Genomic DNA, 18400 nt, shown 5'->3' with positions numbered 1-18400 from the left:
GTTTGGCTGATTCTCATTGATTCTGCTATTTCTCCAGAAGCCATTCCTACAGCTGTTGAAACAGGGGTAGAGAAAAATGACAGGTGCTAAGTGGTATCTAGGAGTTTAATAATGGGCATGTTTAAAATAATCTCTGGGACTTCTGGAATTTTCGGGGAGGAATCTTAAGAAATGCCCTAGATTTTGTAACAGCTAATAAAAGAGATGCTATAATGCTGATGGTGACAGTGGTGACCCTGATCTACCCTGGAAAACTTGGCTTTTATTGTTTATTCTGTTGTATCTCATTGTTAATTCCTACTTTGTATTCTTTATTTTAAAAATTGTTTTTATTTTAGCTACACAATTAGTTACACTTTTTTTATTCTTGGGACCTATAACATTCAATGAACGTCTTAGAAAGGTGATGGTAATGTCTAGACCAAACAAAAGAAGAATAGGAATCTTTTCAGGTAAGTAAAAAAGATAGTCTGTCCTCTTTTAGAGTTTTTGTGCTCAGAGGTGAAGTTTTCCCCTCACATACCTAATAAAAACTATAATTTACATTATAAACTCCCTGCTACTTAGGTTCCTAAGGGGTGGACCATCTTGACCTTTTAATTATTAATGCTTTTCCTCAAATTACAATTATATTCTGAATCCCTGTCCTGCTAACTGGCAATTTTCTAATAGAGTTTTCATTTTTCCATATTTCATTAATTGCAACTTGTGTATCATATAATGATAGAATCTTCAGAACAGCACCTTGTTAACTAGAAAGCTTATGAAATGCTAATGAGCTCTTTTAAATGGCTAACTCCCTACAAGACTTTCCAGATTATTTCTTTTCTTTAATATTTCTTATATTTTTAGACATTCTTCCTTGTAAAGTATTCTTCAAGATTATGTTAAATATTCTTGAAAAGAAATGAACATATTTGATGGCCTTCTGTATGTTGAACCTGCTCACATAATTACTGTGTTTATTTCTTTCAACAAGCCCTGTGAGTAAGGCATTCCTGCTCCTCTGCAGTAAAGGGAAACAAGGATAAAAAAACAATGTTATTGGCTCAAGGTCAATGGTGGAGCAATGATTTAAGTTCAAGTTTTCCATCTTCAAATCTTGTGTTCTTTCTTTTGTAGAACTCAAAGGGCTATGTAAAAGGTTTACTGTGGAAAAAAAAAATTGAAAAAAACTGCCAGTAAGTAGCAACGGAAGGACTTTTCCCGCTAAGGTGCCATTATTATCTGTCTTCGTCATTATTGTCTTATTTCGTTTCTCTTCATTACTGTACTTACTTCTTGCCTTTATTCCTTTAATCAGACTGAACATTGTTTATTTTCTTCTTTTTCTAATTTGTCAACTAATGTGCTGAAATTATGTAAGAATCATACAATTATACACATAAAATGATCTATAATGGTCCAATTTACCAGTTCCCTTTCTATCTTCACTAGGTTTTACACAATTTGAATTTAAGCATAATGGAAACACCACTTGTGAATGGCTTTTGTGTCATGTTTAATTTTTCCAATGAATTGCTCAAGATGCCCCTTCTACTGTTCAGCAGAATATTCTGTAGCTTTTTATTAAAACTCCATTGCACTCCTCCCCCAAATTGCCCGAGGATTCTGAGGTTTACTGAATTCTGAGAGGTTAGACCCATTTACAAATGGAAGGTGAAATGAGAACTGAAGTCTAATCTGGCTACTAGAGGCCATTGCATCTGCCTCTGTCTCAGTATTGTTGTTTTAGGCTGTTTCCACAAATCAGATGGCACTACTTCTCCAGATTCTGAACGTTCTACATCTGGGCACAAGATTACCGTTCTTTCATTGTACCATCTCATGCTCAGTCATTGTTACTTAAGCAGGCCACCATGTTGCGGGACTGGTGGGGATGAGCTTGCAGGCTCAGTTGTCAGTGTGAGAACTTTCCCTTTCCTATGACCTTCCAGATGAGGAACTGCTCAGATCACCAGCTGCTTCAGGTTACCAGCCCATACCTGTCTGTCTCACCTCTGACAACCTTGGTAAGTTTTCCTGCCACTGGGACTGATTATTAGAGTTTCTATAAATAGGCATGGTACAACATCTCAGAATATTGACAATAACAATTATTTTTCAAGATTTTTATTAAAGGTGCTAATTATTTCACATTACTTGTTATAATTTTAGGAAGTAGTTATTAAAATTGTGTTTTTAATTTCCTGGTCATCTGTCATCAAGCAAGTAGTTATAATTTAAAGGCATGAAAGTTTCTTTTAGCTTTGGTGTCATACCTTGGTCATACCTTTTAGCATATTTAGGTTTATGATCCTCATCTGTGAAATGAAGGAATTGGATTAATATAGCACAATCTAGTTTAGGTTCCTTTTCTGGCATATATCCAGTATGCCAGTACTTCTACAGTAAAAATCATCTCATCATCTTATGTGTTGCATAATAAATAATTTAAGATTTATGAAAAGGCCAATATGTTATTATAGATTATATTCTTAGTAGTATTACCAAAAGTCCCATTTCCTTAGGATAGGCCTGGATTTTATATATTCTCCTGGGATGATTATTAGTAGCGCTTTCCATTCTCAAAACTGTTCTAGTTTGGATGATAAATTACATGGTTATCTTAATTGATTGTTTAAATATAATCTTAATAATTATTATACAAAATACATTTTAACTTTTTCCCACTTAACAAGTAACATTTGCTATCAATTTTTTAAAATTTTATTTAAAAATTTTTTTTAATTTAAAAAAATTGAAAGATCTGAAATGTAAAATGATATCTATAATATTTAGTTGGGGACTAAATGTATATTAAAATATAGATATAAATGTAACTACTTGTGGCAACATCAACAAAACTGCTTATTTTATGTTTGAATTTCTTGCATTTTACTTTTAAAAACACAAGTGTTTTATTGAAATAATTTTTATATTTTTGTTCCTAAAATATGGGTTCAGAGAAAAGATTTAAGATGTCATTTTCCTAGCCTATGCTCAAATAAAACATTTTGTTATGGATAATATTTAATCCCATTAGACAAAAAACCCAAATTCCATATTATTGGCAAAATAGTTTCCCTTTTAACACTCTAAAAGTAGAATTAGAGAGAACATGATGTGCTATATAAATATTTTGATTAGTTCAATGCAACTGGTGGGTTTGGTTAAAGAAACTCTTAAGGGAATTTATAGAATTATCTCTTTTATGTTTCGTATAAATTTGTATTTCAACATCAGTGTTCTTTTGCTTCCTGTCTTTAACCAATGATCCACCACAGATATAAATTAAACAATGAATAAGAACCAAAACAATTTAAAACTGCGTAATGGTCCAAACCACCATGGATGGTGTTCTGACGATGATACACGGGGTGAGGTCTGACTCATGAGCCGCCGTCCGTGGTGACTTGACATTCTCAGAAGGAAATCCCGAATGTTCTCACTGCATGCTGCTGCAGGCCCTCATGGCAGGGCATCCAGACCACTGGCTCAGGTGCTGGTTGCTCCAGAATCTCTCTTCAGCTGGCCTTTTGCTACTGAACTGTCTGTGAGAACATCACTGCAGGCAGTTTTCTCCAACCATAATTACTGCTGCCAAAGCCACCTCGGACTTGGGAAAGGGTGAACAACTCCACTAGACATGTGCACTCCAGCAGTTGGGCATCTCCTTTTTCTTTAATTTCTCTTAGTAAAGCAGAGGCCAGGAACTACATTTAATCATTTTAAGATTTTTAGGATCTGGAGCATTTTAAAACAGATTGAGCATAATAGAAGGGAAGTACAACTTATACAAAACATCTGAAAATTGCCACCTCTGTTCCAAATCCTTTGGGGATTCCTTATCAGGCAGGTCCTTGCTTTATTCTTGGTTATAGGGGCAGCTCACCCCATACCCAGTCACTAGCACTGGCTGTTACAGTATTGAGGCTTCAGTGCTCATTAAGATGAGTCCCTCACCTAGAAAAGGGAGAGGTTCTCTTTGTCCTCGGTAACTGACATATATTTCCCAAGCCCTCCTTTCTTGTCTCAGGATTTACTTCCTTGTGGGATAATTGATAACAGGAACATCAATTTTATTTTAGGGAAACTTTACTTTCACCCATTGCAGTATATAAAGATCCTGTGGCTGTGTTATGTACATTGGTTTCCCATTGTCAGAGTAGTGTGGTTTTAGACACCACTTTTGAGATGCTAAAAATTCAGTCCCGATGGGACTTGTTCAAATTCAGTTCAGTTTCTCGTCATCAAAAAATCAATCTGTTTTAAGATCTAGTCTTACCCATGAAAACTTTAATAATGGTAGATATCTAAAACATGAGTTAATTACCCCCAAAATGTTTCAGTTTTTTCATTGTTATATTGCCAAAAACCATTCTGGCTATATATATTTTTTAAAGAAGCCATTTGCATGTCCTTTTGTGGTAGAATATAAATTTGGTTAAAATTGGATGACATTTACTTTAATTATCTTCAAAGTATGATGAATTTTTCATGTGTGGAATGTGTGGTCTGATAATTTCTTAGGAAACAACACTCCACTAGAAAGCCTAGAATCTTAGAATTCATCTACTTCATTCTCCTCCTGGTACTGTACTTTCTTCTATAACGTCCCAGCCGAGCTGAGGTCTGAGCTGTGCTGCTCAAGGCTGTCCTATGTGAATACAGATGCAGAGACCCTGTAAGGGTAACAGAGGAAACTGTGAACCCAGGGGAAAAAGATAAACTTGTGGACATATGTGCAAGGAGCAATTTTAAGTATATTGCACTAACCAACTCATGATCTGTAACTTCTTTGTTAAGGAAAAGAATGCATATCTATGTCAAACTTCCACTTCAGAAAGCAGAGGTCAAAATAATGAGTCCTGGGGAATTCAAACTTATGTTAAGAAAATGTGTCCCAGTGTGCAATGGCTGCAAACAGCAGCTTCCTTGGTAATGTATGCAGTCTGTTTGTTGTATGGGTTGCTCTAAAGGACCTTGGAGACAGTCCTTTCAGATGGATGTTCATGTTTCTGACCTTGCACTACCCCAGTGTAGGCTCCAAACAGGCATGCGAGGTGCCTTTGGAAAGCCCCAGGGCACTGTGGCCAGGGTTCACATTGGCCAAGTTATCATGTCCATCCACACCAAGCTGCAGAACAAGGAGCACGTGATTGAGGCCCTGCGCAGGGCCAAGTTCAAGTTTCCTGGCCACCAGAAGATCCACATCTCAAAGAAGTGGGGCTTCACCAAATTCAATGCCAATGAATTTGAAGACATGGTGGCTGAGAAGCAGCTTATCCCAGATGGCTGTGGGGTCAAGTACCTTCCCAGTCGTGGCCCTCTGGACAAGTGGCGGGCCCTGCATTCATGAGGGCTTTCACTGTGCTTCCCCTCTTAATACTCACCAATAAATTCTACTTCCTGTCCACCTAAAAAAAAAAGAAAAAGAAAAAGAATGCTTTAACTTCAATTACCCGTCTCCCTTATGTACGTTTAGTCTGTTATTTTAGTTTTATCCTGATTCCCTCACATAAACATTATTAGTATATTAAAAAAAAAAAAAAAGAAAATGTGTAAAGTCGGGCATGGTGGCTCACTCCTGTAATCCCAGCACTTTGGGAGGCTGAGGTGGGCGGATCACAAGGTCAAGAGATCGAGACCATCCTGGCCAATATGGTGAAACCCCGTCTCTACTAAAAATACAAAAATTAGCCGGACGTGGTGGTGCACGCCTGTAATCCCAGCTACTCAGGAGGCTGAGGCAGGAGAATTGCTTGAACCTGGGAGGCAGAGATGCAGTGAGCCAAGATCATGCCACTACACTCCAGCCTGGACAACAGAGTGAGACTCCGTGTCAAAAACAACAACAACAACAAGAACAAACCCAAAAACAAACAAACAAAAAACAAACATACAAAAAAGAAAATGTGTAGAAAACTTAGGGCTGAAGGAGAAGACAAATATGTTGGATCTAGGAAAAAGATCCAAAAGACACAGTTTAGGCTGGGGAGGGACAGGGGTGGGAGTTATAGAATGAGAGTGAAGTGATTCAGCTAGACCAGCCCCCAGTGTATCATCTGTCAGAGGAGCAGAAGGCCATTCAGGAGAATGTGCAATTCTGGGGGCTCCCCTCCCTAAAATATCACTGCACTTGCTAGCTTATGTTGCAGAATTTTCAGCAGGAAACATTTTCCATGACATGAGGTAAAGAATGTAAAATCAAAGTGTGGAATTGATTGTTCTGTTAGTCAAATGGTTTACGAAACTATTTTAGACCACTGTTGTCTCTTTCACCTGGTTTACAGTAACAACTTCCTATCTGGTTCCCTAACTGGCATGAATGATTTTATTGGAGAATGATATTTATTCATGTTTTACCTAATGAACCCCTTAACTTTCCTCCAGTTGCCCTTAAGATTGAGTTCAAGCCCTTGGCATGGCTGACAGCACTCAGTGAGATACGGCCCTGGTCTCCTAATCCAATCCCATCTTTTTCCTCTGCCCCCTCTTTCACCAACTTCTTTCAGTTCTTTGAACAGGAAACCCTTTGTTTTTTACTCCTTTACATCAGTTGCTCCCTTAAAAACTCTTCCTCATTCCCTACCCTGCCCTATTTTAGGTTTCAGCTTAGAGTAATTTTCTCCAGGAGGTTTCCTGCTGGCCTCCCCAATGGGAGTTAGTGTCAATCAAAGCATGCTGTTCTCATCATAGCCCTTATAGCACTGTATTGCAAAAGCCATTTCAGTTGTCTACGTCTTCTGCAAGGTTGGGGGTTTCTTGGTCTTTCTTGTTTACCATTGTATCCCCGCAGCTAGCATAGTTCTAGCTTGGATTAGGTGCTCAATAAGAACCTGATGAATGGCCAGACAGATGAGTGAAAGAAGGTTTTCCTTTTCTGACAAGAGAAGGTGGTGAATGGAATAGTTGGAAAAAAATGTAGTGGCTAAAAATAAAGCAAACAAACTTTTTCTTACCTTTGATCAGCTATATTTTTCTTAAAATAGGGAAAAAAACAAAACAAAACACTGAGAAAAGTGTTTGCTGATTGGTTAGTTTTAAATTTTGCCACCAATGAAATCTTACTGCTATGTGCCTGTTGCTTCTATTTTCTTTTCTATTAATATGATGGGCTTTTTTTTTTCACAAAAGAATTTGTTATAAAAGAACATTATTTCAAGGTATCACTGCATAGAACCTGACATTTGTAAATGGTAACATTCAGTGAATATAATCACTTAATCTCCAGAGTAGATAGTATACATATATACTGAAACCTAGAGGCCTGGGGTTTGGTCTTGTTTGTATCATTATCTGTGTAACTAGCATTAGGACATTAAACTTTCTATATTTAATTGCATTTAAGTAAATGCATCATCTTTAAAATGAACTGATGCCTTTGATATCTCACGTGTGAAGATATAATGAAATGACTCATATAACAATACTGTAAGCTACTCTGTAAAACATAGGTACCAAGAAGTGTGATAGGAAGGGTAATGGCTCAGAAGCTAGGTTGCCAGTAGCTAGTCCCATTCATACTGATAATTATCTACTTTTTCTCTATTGTCCTCTTATCAAACAAAATAAAACATAAGAAGGTTATGCAGAATGTTGTTTTGAGATTCCTTTTAGACTTTATCTTTTTAAATTATTATTATTATACTTTAAGTTTTGGGATACATGTGCAGAACGTGCAGGTTTGTTAGATAGGCATACACATGCCATGGTGGTTTGATGCACCCATCAACCCATCACCTACATTAGGTATTTCTTCTAATGCTATCCCTCCCCTAGCCCCCAACCCCCAGACAGGCCCCAGTGTGTGATGTTCTCCTCCCTGTGTCCATGTGTTTTCATTGTTCAACTCCCACTTATGAGTGAGAACATGCAGTGTTTGGTTTTCTGTTCTTGTGTTAGTTTGCTGAGAATGATGGTTTCCAGCTTCATTCATGTCCCTACAAAGGACATGAACTCATCCTTTTTTATGACTGCATAGTATTCCATGGTATATGTGTTCCACATTTTCTTTATGCAGTCTATCATTGATAGGCATTTGCGCTGGTTCCAAGTCTTTGCTATTGTGAATAGTGCTGTAATAAAAATACATGTGCATGTGTCTTTAGAGTAGAATGATTTATAATCCTTTGGGTATGTGCCCAGTAATGGGATTGCTGGGTCAAATGGTATTTCTCGTTCTAGATCCTTGGGGAATTGCCACACTGTCTTCCACAATGGTTGAACTAATTTACACTCCTACCAACAGTGTAAAAGCATTCCTATTTCTCCACACCCTCTCCAGCATCTGTTGTTTCCTGACTTTTTAATGATCACCATTCTAACTAGTGTGAGATGGTATCTCATTACGGTTTTGATTTGCATTTCTCTAATGACCAGTGATGACAGCCTTTATCATTCTAGGAAATGAAATGAGTACTATATTCTGTACATAATCCTATTAAATTTCTTAAAGAATTTATTGCCATTTAACCCATCCTTGCATTTCATGGGTTGCTGTAGTTCAGAGGCTGTTGTAGGGAATTTGTCTCCCTTCTTTTTCTATCCCAGTTACTCTGTGATTTTTTCCACATGTGCACGTTCTCCGTTGATATATCTATACATTGTCTTAGAAAGTTTAAAATCTACCCAGGAACCTATACCAGCTAAAATCTCTTTGAGTGTCCCTTCACAGCTATACAAGATGTTTTTAGTAATTGTGTTCTGTAGAGCTCAGCAGCTGTTATGTTACTCGAGTATTTTTTCTTCTTTCTTGGCTTTTAAGTTGATGTTTGGAAGTCTATTCCCAAGAGCTCAGCCTAAAGGAGAGACAGTTTTCTGTTCCCCCTGCTAATGCTAAACACACAAATAAACAAAACAGAACAAAACAAAATTCCAATTAAACAGTCTGGGAGATTCTAGTTGAATGATGGATATTAGCATCTTTCAAAGCTAGACCACCTGCATCTAGACAATTTGTGGCTTTCTATTCTTATGTAATACAAGGAATAGATGTCTGGCAAAACAAAAAAGAATTTAGAAAGTAGGGATGAAACATGATTCCTTTTCAGGGAGGAAAATCACTTCATTCAAGTACCAGCTTAGTTTCATTGCTGCATTTGAACCTCCAAGGAGAGAAATGTGGAGCAGTTGATCCGCAGTTGTACCTTCCATTGTTGGTTCATTAAATGGGATCTTTTGTGCATTTGTGCAATTTCATTCAGACCGTTAATCACTACTTGGAGTATTCTTAGCTTTCTACAAATTGACAAACATAGCTGTAGGGAAATCTATGTGGAAATTCTATTTTTCAAAGGTTTGGCAGCTTCTCTTTAATGAGTCCTCAGGGTATCTCAGGTTTCACTAATTTGTGTTTAATTAGATTGGAAAAATTCGTGCAGTAAGCAACAAGAACCTTCTGCCCCATATGTTGGAGAAAACCATCACTCAGGCACTCAACAAAACCCCTTCCATATACATGATGTAATACATTCACTCCAGAACAGGGTATGAGCCCTAAAGGATGATTCAGACATAGAAACAAAAGTTGCTGTTAGAAGATAAAAAGAATTATCAGTGGATGTGTTTTTGCTTGCTGCTTTGACATTGCTGTGGCAGGCAAGAGCAAAGGAAGAAATGATGCCCTGAGCTGATGAAAACAAATTCCAGAAGCATTTATGACCAAGTTGTGGTTAGAGGAACAGAATGAAACATAATTTTTCAAAGTTTCCAGAAGGGCTTATGCATGCTGAAACATAACCAGAAACAATATAACATGCTACAGGAGGAATCAGTGATAAAAGCGACATTCCCCACATAGACCTAGTTATTTACAAAGAGCTGTAAGAATGAAGGGCTCTGAAGCCTTTAAGAAGAACAATGTTGTTACAGGAAAGGGGTCCTGATTCAGACCCCCAGAGAGGGTTCTTGGATGTTGCGTAAGAAAGAATTCAGGGAGAGCCCATAGAGTAAAGTGAAAGCAAGTTTATTAAGAAAGCAGAGGAATAAAAGAATGGCTACTCCACAGACAGAACAGCCCCGAGGGCTGCTGGTTGCCGATTTTTATGGTTATTTCTGGATGATATGCTAAACAAGGGGTGGATTATTCATGCCTCCCCTTTTTAGACCATATAGGATAACTTCCTGTCATTGCCATGGCATTTGTAAACTGTCATGGCACTGGTGGGAGTGTAGCAGTGAGGACAACCAGAGGTCACTCCCGTGGCCATCTTGGTTTTGGTGGGCTTTGGCTGGCTTCTTTACTGCAAACCGTTTTATCAGCAATGTCTTTATGACCTGTATCTTGTGCTGACCTCCTATCTCATCCTATGACTTAGAATGCCTTAACCTTCTGGGAACGCAGCCCAGTAGGCCTCAGCCTTATTTTACGCCGCTCTTATTCCAGATGGAGTTGCTCTGGTTCACATGCCTCTGACAATGTCATATATAGAGTCAGTACAGCTTCAGGATTAAGAAGCTAGACTCCAGAGTCAGACAGACATGGCTGGTATCAAATCTTGCTTCCACTGATCTTGCCCAACTCACTTGACAATTTTGTGTCACAATTTTCTTGTTAGTAAAATGGAATAATGATTAGCCCTTTATCATAGCATCGATTTGAGGAATTAGGAAATGCTTGTAAGACATTGGTAAGTATTCATTAGTGTGTGTCAGCAAATGATGTCTATTATTGCTATTGTAGTTAACAAGATATTCTGGCTGTGGACTCCATGTAGTTCCAGAACATTTGGTCACAGCCTGAACATGTCCAAAACTGTAGTCTGTTAAAGCCTAGACCTGGGTTAGAAATTGCATTTTCCAAAGAATTTAAACATTGGAGGTTGTACTTTCCAAAGATGGCCGCTACAATAGTTCCTATCCCACATGCTATGAGATAATGTGACCTTGCCACTCCTCCCATGAGGAGGTGGGGTTTATGTTTTCTCCCCTTTGAAACTGGGTAGGCTCGTGACTACTTCAACCAATAGAGTATGGTAGAAGTGACACTATGCGACTTCAGAGGCCAGGTCCAAAAATGCTTTCACTTGTTGCAGGCTCCTTCTGGGAGTCCTGTCTGATTCCCCTGGGGCTGCCATGTTATGAAGAAGTCAACCCACACAGAGAAGCCACAGATGGGTGCTCTGCTTAGCAGTCTTAACCTTTGAGCCTTTCCCTCTCAAACACCAGTTATGAGTAAGTCCTCAGATAATTCCAGCTCCAGCCATTGATGATTAGTCTTCTCATCTGAGACCCCAGACCTCATGGCAGAGAGAAGCAAGCCCTAATGTCTCCTTTCCAATTCCCCATCAATCCTTGATCATAATAAAATGCTTGTTTGAAGTCACTAAGCTTTCGGGTAATTTGTTATATAGCAAAGATAACTGGAATAGAAATTCTCCCTGGTCTGGCCAGTTCTCCCATCTATTTTCCAACCTTTCTCAATCAAGTAATTAGCATTTACTATGGCCTTTTAATGCAAGTCACTGTGCTAGAACAGGGATAAGCCAACATAGTTAAACAGAAATATACACAAGGATAATACTTAGGAATCCTATGGTAAGGACTGTGTAGCATAGAGGAATGCAGGCATGACCATGGTGTAAACTTAAAAGAGGCTGAGACAATCTGGGAAGGCTTCATGGTAAAGAGGCTTGCCTAGGGCCTTGGATGGGTGGTACTTGGATAAATAGAAAAGGGAGAAAATGAATTCCTGGAAAAAGTGTGAAAAAATGTTTTGGAAAAAAAAGATTTAGGCATTGCATCTTATAATTAATCTGTTAAAGTCATATTTGTCTTGCAAAATAATATTTACAAGAAAGAATGCTTTTAGATATGTTTCTAATTCTAAGAGAATTTACTTAGTACTTTATAGAGGTTGAGTTATGTCAGTGGTGTCTTAAATTGGACTAATTTCCACAGGATTGATCAGCAAACTTTGCCTCCTATGTAAATATAATTTACAACTTTATTAGAACACACAGAATTTTCTTTTCTTTTTTTTTTTTTGAAATGGCGTCTCGCTCTGTCACCCAGGCTGGAGTGCAGTGGTGTGATCTCAGCTCACTGCAAGCTCTGCCTCCTGGGTTCACACCATTCTCCTGCCTCAGCCTCCTGAGCAGCTGGCACCACACTTTTTTTTTTAATTATTATACTTTAAGTTCTGGGGTACATGTGCAGAACATGCAGGTTTGTTAGATAGGCATAGACGTGCCATGGTGGTTTGCTGAACCCTTCACCCATCATCTACATTAGGTATTTCTCCTAATGCTATCCCTCCTCTAGCCCCCAACCCCAAGACAGGCCCCAGTGTGTGATGTTCCTCTCCCTGTGTCCATGTGTTCTCATTGTTCAACTCCCACTTATGAGTGAGAACATGTGGTGTGTGGTTTTCTGTTCTTATGTTAGTTTGCTAAGAATGTTGGTTTTCAGCTTCATCCATGTCCCTGCAAAGGACATGAACTCATCCTTTTTTATGGCTGCATAGTATTCCATGGTGTATATGTGCCATGTTTTCTTTATGCAGTCTATCATTGATGGGCATTTGGGTTGGTTCCAAGTCTTTGCTAGTGTGAACAGTGCTGCAATAAACATATGTGTGCATGTGTCTTTATAGTAGAATGGTTTATAATCCTTTGGGTATGTACCCAGTAATGGGATTGCTGCATCAAATGGTATTTCTGATTCTAGATCCTTGAGGAATTGCGACACTATCTTTGATAATGGTTGAACTAATTTACACTCTCACCAACAGTGTAAAAACATTCCTATTTCTCCACATCCTCTCCAGCATCTGCTATTTCCTGACTTTTTAATGATCACCATTCTAACTCGTGTGAGACGGTATCTCATTGTGGTTTTGATTTGCATTTATCTAATGACCAGTGATGATGAGGTTTTTTTCATATGTTTGTTGGCTGCATAAATGTATTCTTTTGAGAAGTGTCTGCTCATATCCTTTGGCCACTTTTTGATGGGGTTGTTTGTTTTTTTCTTGTAAATTTGTTTAAGTTCTTTGTAGATTCTAGATATTAGCCCTTTGTCAGATGGAAAGAGTGCAAAAATTTTCTCCTATTCTGTAGGTTGCCTGTTCACTCTGATGATAGTTTATTTTGCTGTGCAGAAGCTCTTTAGTTTAATTAGATCCCATTTGTAAATTATGACTTTTGTTGTCATTGCTTTTGGTGTTTTAGTCATGAAGTCTTTGCCCATGCCTATGTCCTGAATGGTATTGCCTAGGTTTTCTTCTAGGACTTTTATGGTTTTAGGTCTTACATTTATGTCTTTAATCCATCTTGAGTTAATTTTTGTATAAGGTGTGAGGAAGGGGTTCGGTTTCAGTTTTCTTCATATGGCTAGTCAGTTTTCCCAACACCATTTATTAAATAGGGAATCCTTTCCCCATTGCTTGTTTTTGTCAGGTTTGTCAAAGATCAGATGGTTGTAGATGTGTGGTGTTATTTCTGAGGCCTCTGTTCTAGAACACTCAGAATTTTCAACTAATTCCAACAAATATAATGTCTTGTAATAGACATTCATCATCTCAAAGTTACACATCAGTAGTCTTTAGAACTGTTACATCAAAAAGTTCGTGAGAAAGCTCTTTGCCCTTTTTAGGAAATATATTTAGATAAATATCCAAATTTTAATGACAAGATATAGCAATAGATATAGCTATAACTTACATTTTATAAGTAACATATAAATATTCAGAAAACACCTTCCTTTTAAAAAAACAAAAACAAAAAGTAATGGCTAAACCAAGCTTTTGCATTCTTAAGGTCCTGTGACAACTTTTCATTAAGTACAGTAGAAATGTGTGGGCTTGCATTTTTTCTTTTTTTTTTTTTTAAGATGGAGTTTTGCTCTTGTCGCCGAGGCTGCAGTGCAATGGCATGATCTCGGCTCACTGCAACCTCCGCCTCCTGGGTTCAAGTGATTCTCCTGCCTCAGCCTCCCGAGTAGCTGTGACTACAGGTGTATGCCAGTATGCCTGGATAATGTTTTTGTATTTTGGTAGAGACGGGGTTTCACCATTTTGGCCAGGCTGGTCTTGAACTCCTGACCTCAGGTGATCCGCCCACCTTGGCCTCCCAAAGTGCTGGGATTACAGTTGTGTGCCACCACGCCTGGCCTGGGCTTGCATTTTAACTATAATTTAAAATTTTTTGCAACCTGTTTGAACATAATTAGTGGCTGGAGTGTATCACTTCTTAAATAGTGAATTCTGCTGAATAGCTCAACTTCCTGCTCATGCTTACATTGGGGCATCCTATCTCTCTTTAAGTCCTCCCTTTTGACCTTAGTCCTTCTCTTTGGATAGCATAGAATAAGGATTCTCTCCTGCATGACAAGCATTCAATTGCTCAAGGGCAGCACCTATACCACCTTTATGCCTTCTCTTTTGGCTAACAATTCCATGTCTTCTCATATGACCATCTTTCCAGAACCTTCTTTATCTTGATTGTTGTCTTTTAAATTGTTTCCAGAATGTCATTCTTAAAATATTGCCTAGAACAATGAATGCTCTAGCTGTTAATAATTGCCTTGATTATCAGATAGTAAATGTTTAGCTTGATCTAAGTCTAACCATTGGGAAGTGATTCCTTTTTTTTTTTCAATTTTGGAAAAAGTGTTTTATGACAATTAATTTGGTGATATAAAAAATGTCCATCAGCTTGGATTCTGTGAGAACATCCCAAAATATATTGGAAATCCATAATCTCTGTATCCAAAGGAATCTTTGAAACTTTGGCATCATCCTAGATATTAGGTAGATTTTCTTGGGAGGATTTTTGGCTGAAATGAGTCACTTACCTCTTCCTTAATCTAGAACTTTTTTTTCAGGTAATCCAGAGTCTCTATTATATGTGTGTGATATATGGTATACCTGGGTCTGCCAATAGACAGACAGGCCAAAATAGGCCTGCAGTATTATCTTTGGTTATTCCAGTGCCATAACCACTAGCCCCATATGGCCATTTAAGTTTGAAGTTAAAAAAAATTTAAATAAAATTCAAGTAAAAATTTAGTTCCTCCATTGCACCAGTCACATTTAAGTGCTCAGCAGTCACATGTGGCTAGTGACTGCTATATTGGTCAGCACAGATATAGATCATTTCCTTCATTGCTGAAGATCCCATTCCTGCCACCTAGATAAAAATGTAGAAAATGTGAAAATTTCTGAATATTTAAAATGGAAAATAATGTGATAAAAATGGATATTGGCATAGGCATAGGCATTAAAAGCATTAACTATTTTATTATTTTGTATAATGCCTAGTTGAATGTTTTTACAAGGGAAGCCTATTGAATAAGATTTTAGGCTTTGTAGACAGGCCACCTGAGTACAGGTTCTGCCTTCACCATTTTCTGTGTGATCTTAACCTAGGCTTTGTTTCCTTAACTGTAAAATAGTTTTAATGAATTTCTTAAGATGATCATTAAGCTCGAATGAAATAATGCTTGTAAAAGTATTTAGCACAATGTCTGACACATATAAGTTGTTAATATAAACATTAGGCATCATTGCAATTATTTAGAGAAATGTAATTATTAGCTCCGAAGTACTAATTGCAGAATATGTGCATAAACACCAACACAATATAACACTTTATTAAATAAATTGGACTTGTTTAAAAGCAAGCAGAAAGCACAGATACAACAGCCTGTGCCACCTAACTTCCAGGAGACACAGGTGTAGTGATCTGGGTGGGTTTCCAAAGCCTTCCTCATTTGGTTTGGTTGGTAGGGGAGCAGAAGCACTTCCTTCTCCTACACTATTGTGTGTTGAGGGAATGCATAAACCACTGACAAGTCTCCAAGAACGTCTTCACCACTCATGTTCTTAGAGGTGATGAACCAAAACTCCATCTTTGTATGTGTCAGGGGCCCATATATCAAGATGTATAGGGTCTTAGTACTGGTTTGGGCATAATTATACTCAGTGTTTGGGCCTCTGCTAAAATTCAAAGACAATAAGAATATCAGTTTAAGTTCTGTTACGGTTGTTTTCATGAAGCTTGTAAGATTGATATTTAAGTGGACAAAGTGGGAAGTAGTCAGTTTTCAGGGCTCCAGGGGTCATCACTTTGTGCTGAGTACAGCTGTCAACTAGTGATTTGGTGCGTTTAGACAAGGAACAGGAGCAAAGGGCCTATTTCAAAAGGGTCATAGACACTGCCTTGTGATAAGTGAATGGCTAGAGGGTTTCTTGGTAAACTGAAGTCCTTTTCACATTTTTAGCTTTTTCTGTGGCAACCTGTCTTTTACAGAATCTACTCATGAACTCTGGCTTTTCATTTTCAGGGTTGGGCTGGACATTCTTTGTTTTTTTGTTTTGTTTTGTTTTGTTCTGTTTCTGAGACAGAGTCTCTCTCTATCACCCAGGCTGGAGTGCAGTGGCGTGATCTCAGCTCACTGCAACCTCTGTCTCCCGGGTTCAAGCGATTCTCCTGCCTGAGCCTCCTGAGTAGTTGGGACTACAGTTTCATGCTACCAGGCCCAGGTAATTTTTGTAATTTTAATAGAGACAGGGTTTTGCCATGTTGGCCAAGCTGGTCTCGAACTCCTGACCTCAAGTGATCCACCTGCCTTGGTCTCCCAGAATGCTAGGATTACAGGAGTGAGCCACTGCGCCCGGCCTTGGACATTCATTTCTGATTCACTGATCACACTGTGTATTAAAAGAAATGTTGGTCCAGTGACAAAGAAAAATGACCTATTCTATTCCTCGCCATCACATAGCTATTTGGAGTAAAGTATTCCAAAGTAATGCTTTACTGTTCACCGTCTGTGAGAGTGATGCCATGCCCTACTGTCCTTGATTAACCATTTATCATTTCTCAGAGATACAGAGTTAGGTGACCCTTCAGATTAATGACATTCTGTTCACACATAAAATTACCTCCCAGTTCTTGATCTGCTTTCTTAATGCCCTTCTGACTAGCTAGAAACACTTAGAATTGGGCATTAAGATTGAAGAATTTACTTATAATTATTTGAAAATCATATAAAGAGAAATGGCAATTCTTTTTCTAGGTAGGAAGCCTATTGGAAATGATGATGGTAAGCATACTGGTGATGAGAAAGCAAACCCAGAACATTCCTAGAAGCGTGTGGGAACACTTGGTATCTCCCGCAACTCTCTGCTTCAAATAAGCAACTAGCTTTTCTTGGACCTATGGATAAGACTGTTCTTTAGGAATGAACTAGGGAGCAGCTATCTGAATAAGTAATTTAATGATGTTACCCTGTTGGTGTATATTCCCTATCTGTTGACTCATGCCAAAGATGCCACTAATAAAGTTTTATTCTTTTGGTTCTTATTAAAATACAAAGTTCTCAGGATCTCAATTTCCTTACCTTTTAACTTGATCATTTTAGAATAGATAATCTATAAAAGTGGCTTTAATTCTGAAGTGTACATTTTTTTTAAAGCACTCCTGGAATTATTTCAGGCTGTAATCAGTTAAAATGATCATTTAGTATATGTTTGTTATTGAATGAATGCATTTACATCTTACTGCAAATAAATTCTAGGTCCATACTTAAAATCAGGCTTTACTACAGAGAAAGGAAAGAGTCTATAAAAGATCTAATTCTTCTCCAGGAATCCAATAAGTATATCTTGACAGATTATTTTGGATAAGACACCATTTCAGTGCTAGGTTGCTTAGTAGTAATACAAGTTGCAGATGGTGTCTGCAACTTGGAGACTAAGAACAAAAAAGACAAGCTTAGGCCAGCGCAGTAGTTCACGCCTGTAATCCCAGCACTTTGGGAGGCTGAAGTGAGTGGATCACTTGAGGTCAGGAGTTCTAGACTACCCTGACCAACATGGTGAAACCCCGTCTCTACTAAAAATACAAAAATTAGCTGTACATGGTTGTGCATGCCTGTAGTCTCAGCTCCTGGGGAGGCTGTGGCAGTAGAATTGCTAGAACCTGGGAGGTGGAGGTTGCAGTGATTTGAGATCATGCCACTGCACTCCAGCCTGGGTGACAAGAGTGAGATGCCATCGCAAAAAAAAAAAAAAAAAAAAAGACAAGCTTTACCCACTTCATAGTTTTCTCGAACTCCTGACCTGAAGTGATCCACCTGCCCTGGCCTCCCGGAGTGCTGGGATTACAGGCATGAGCCACCGCACCCAGCCAAATAAATATGTGTGTTAATTAGCCTTGATATATATTAGCCTTATTTCTCTTTGATTATATTTAATACCTAGATCATCTATATCTGGTTGCATAATGTAGCCTGAATAAAAGAAAAGAGGAAATATGAAAAAAATAGCATCTATTGAGGGTTTAATATAGTGCTAACCACCTCATATAGACATTTTCATTTAATCGTCGTAGTAACTCTATCAAATAGATACTATTATTGCATCTTTTATAGATAAGGAAACAGAGGCTCAAAGAAGTAATGTAACCTGCCCAAA

At 38.1% G+C, this 18400-nt stretch overlaps 1 protein-coding gene, 1 long non-coding RNA gene and 1 pseudogene across 2 annotated transcripts in view; all 3 read left to right on the top strand.

The window, feature by feature from the left end:
- Positions 1–18400, top strand: part of LOC129009791 (uncharacterized) — a 393225-nt gene that overhangs the window by 274012 nt on the left and 100813 nt on the right. The window lies entirely within an intron of this gene.
- LOC129011053 (small nucleolar RNA SNORA70) lies at positions 4851–4977 on the top strand (annotated as a pseudogene).
- LOC134737637 (large ribosomal subunit protein uL16-like) lies at positions 4946–5341 on the top strand. The gene has a single exon (XM_063646899.1). The coding sequence runs from the start codon at positions 4946–4948 to the stop codon at positions 5339–5341; it is 396 nt and encodes a 131-aa protein (XP_063502969.1).

The sequence above is a fragment of the Pongo pygmaeus genome, chromosome 10, assembly GCF_028885625.2.
Source record: "Pongo pygmaeus isolate AG05252 chromosome 10, NHGRI_mPonPyg2-v2.0_pri, whole genome shotgun sequence".
NCBI classification, from domain to species: Eukaryota; Metazoa; Chordata; class Mammalia; order Primates; family Hominidae; genus Pongo; species Pongo pygmaeus.
The sequence above is the reverse complement of the archived record's forward strand: the minus strand, read 5'-3'. Positions and strand labels throughout refer to the sequence as shown.

Excerpts from the sequence above, each read along its gene's own strand:
- LOC134737637 (XM_063646899.1), top strand. The coding sequence starts at position 4,946 with ATGGGTTGCTCTAAAGGACCTTGGAGACAGTCCTTTCAGATGGATGTT.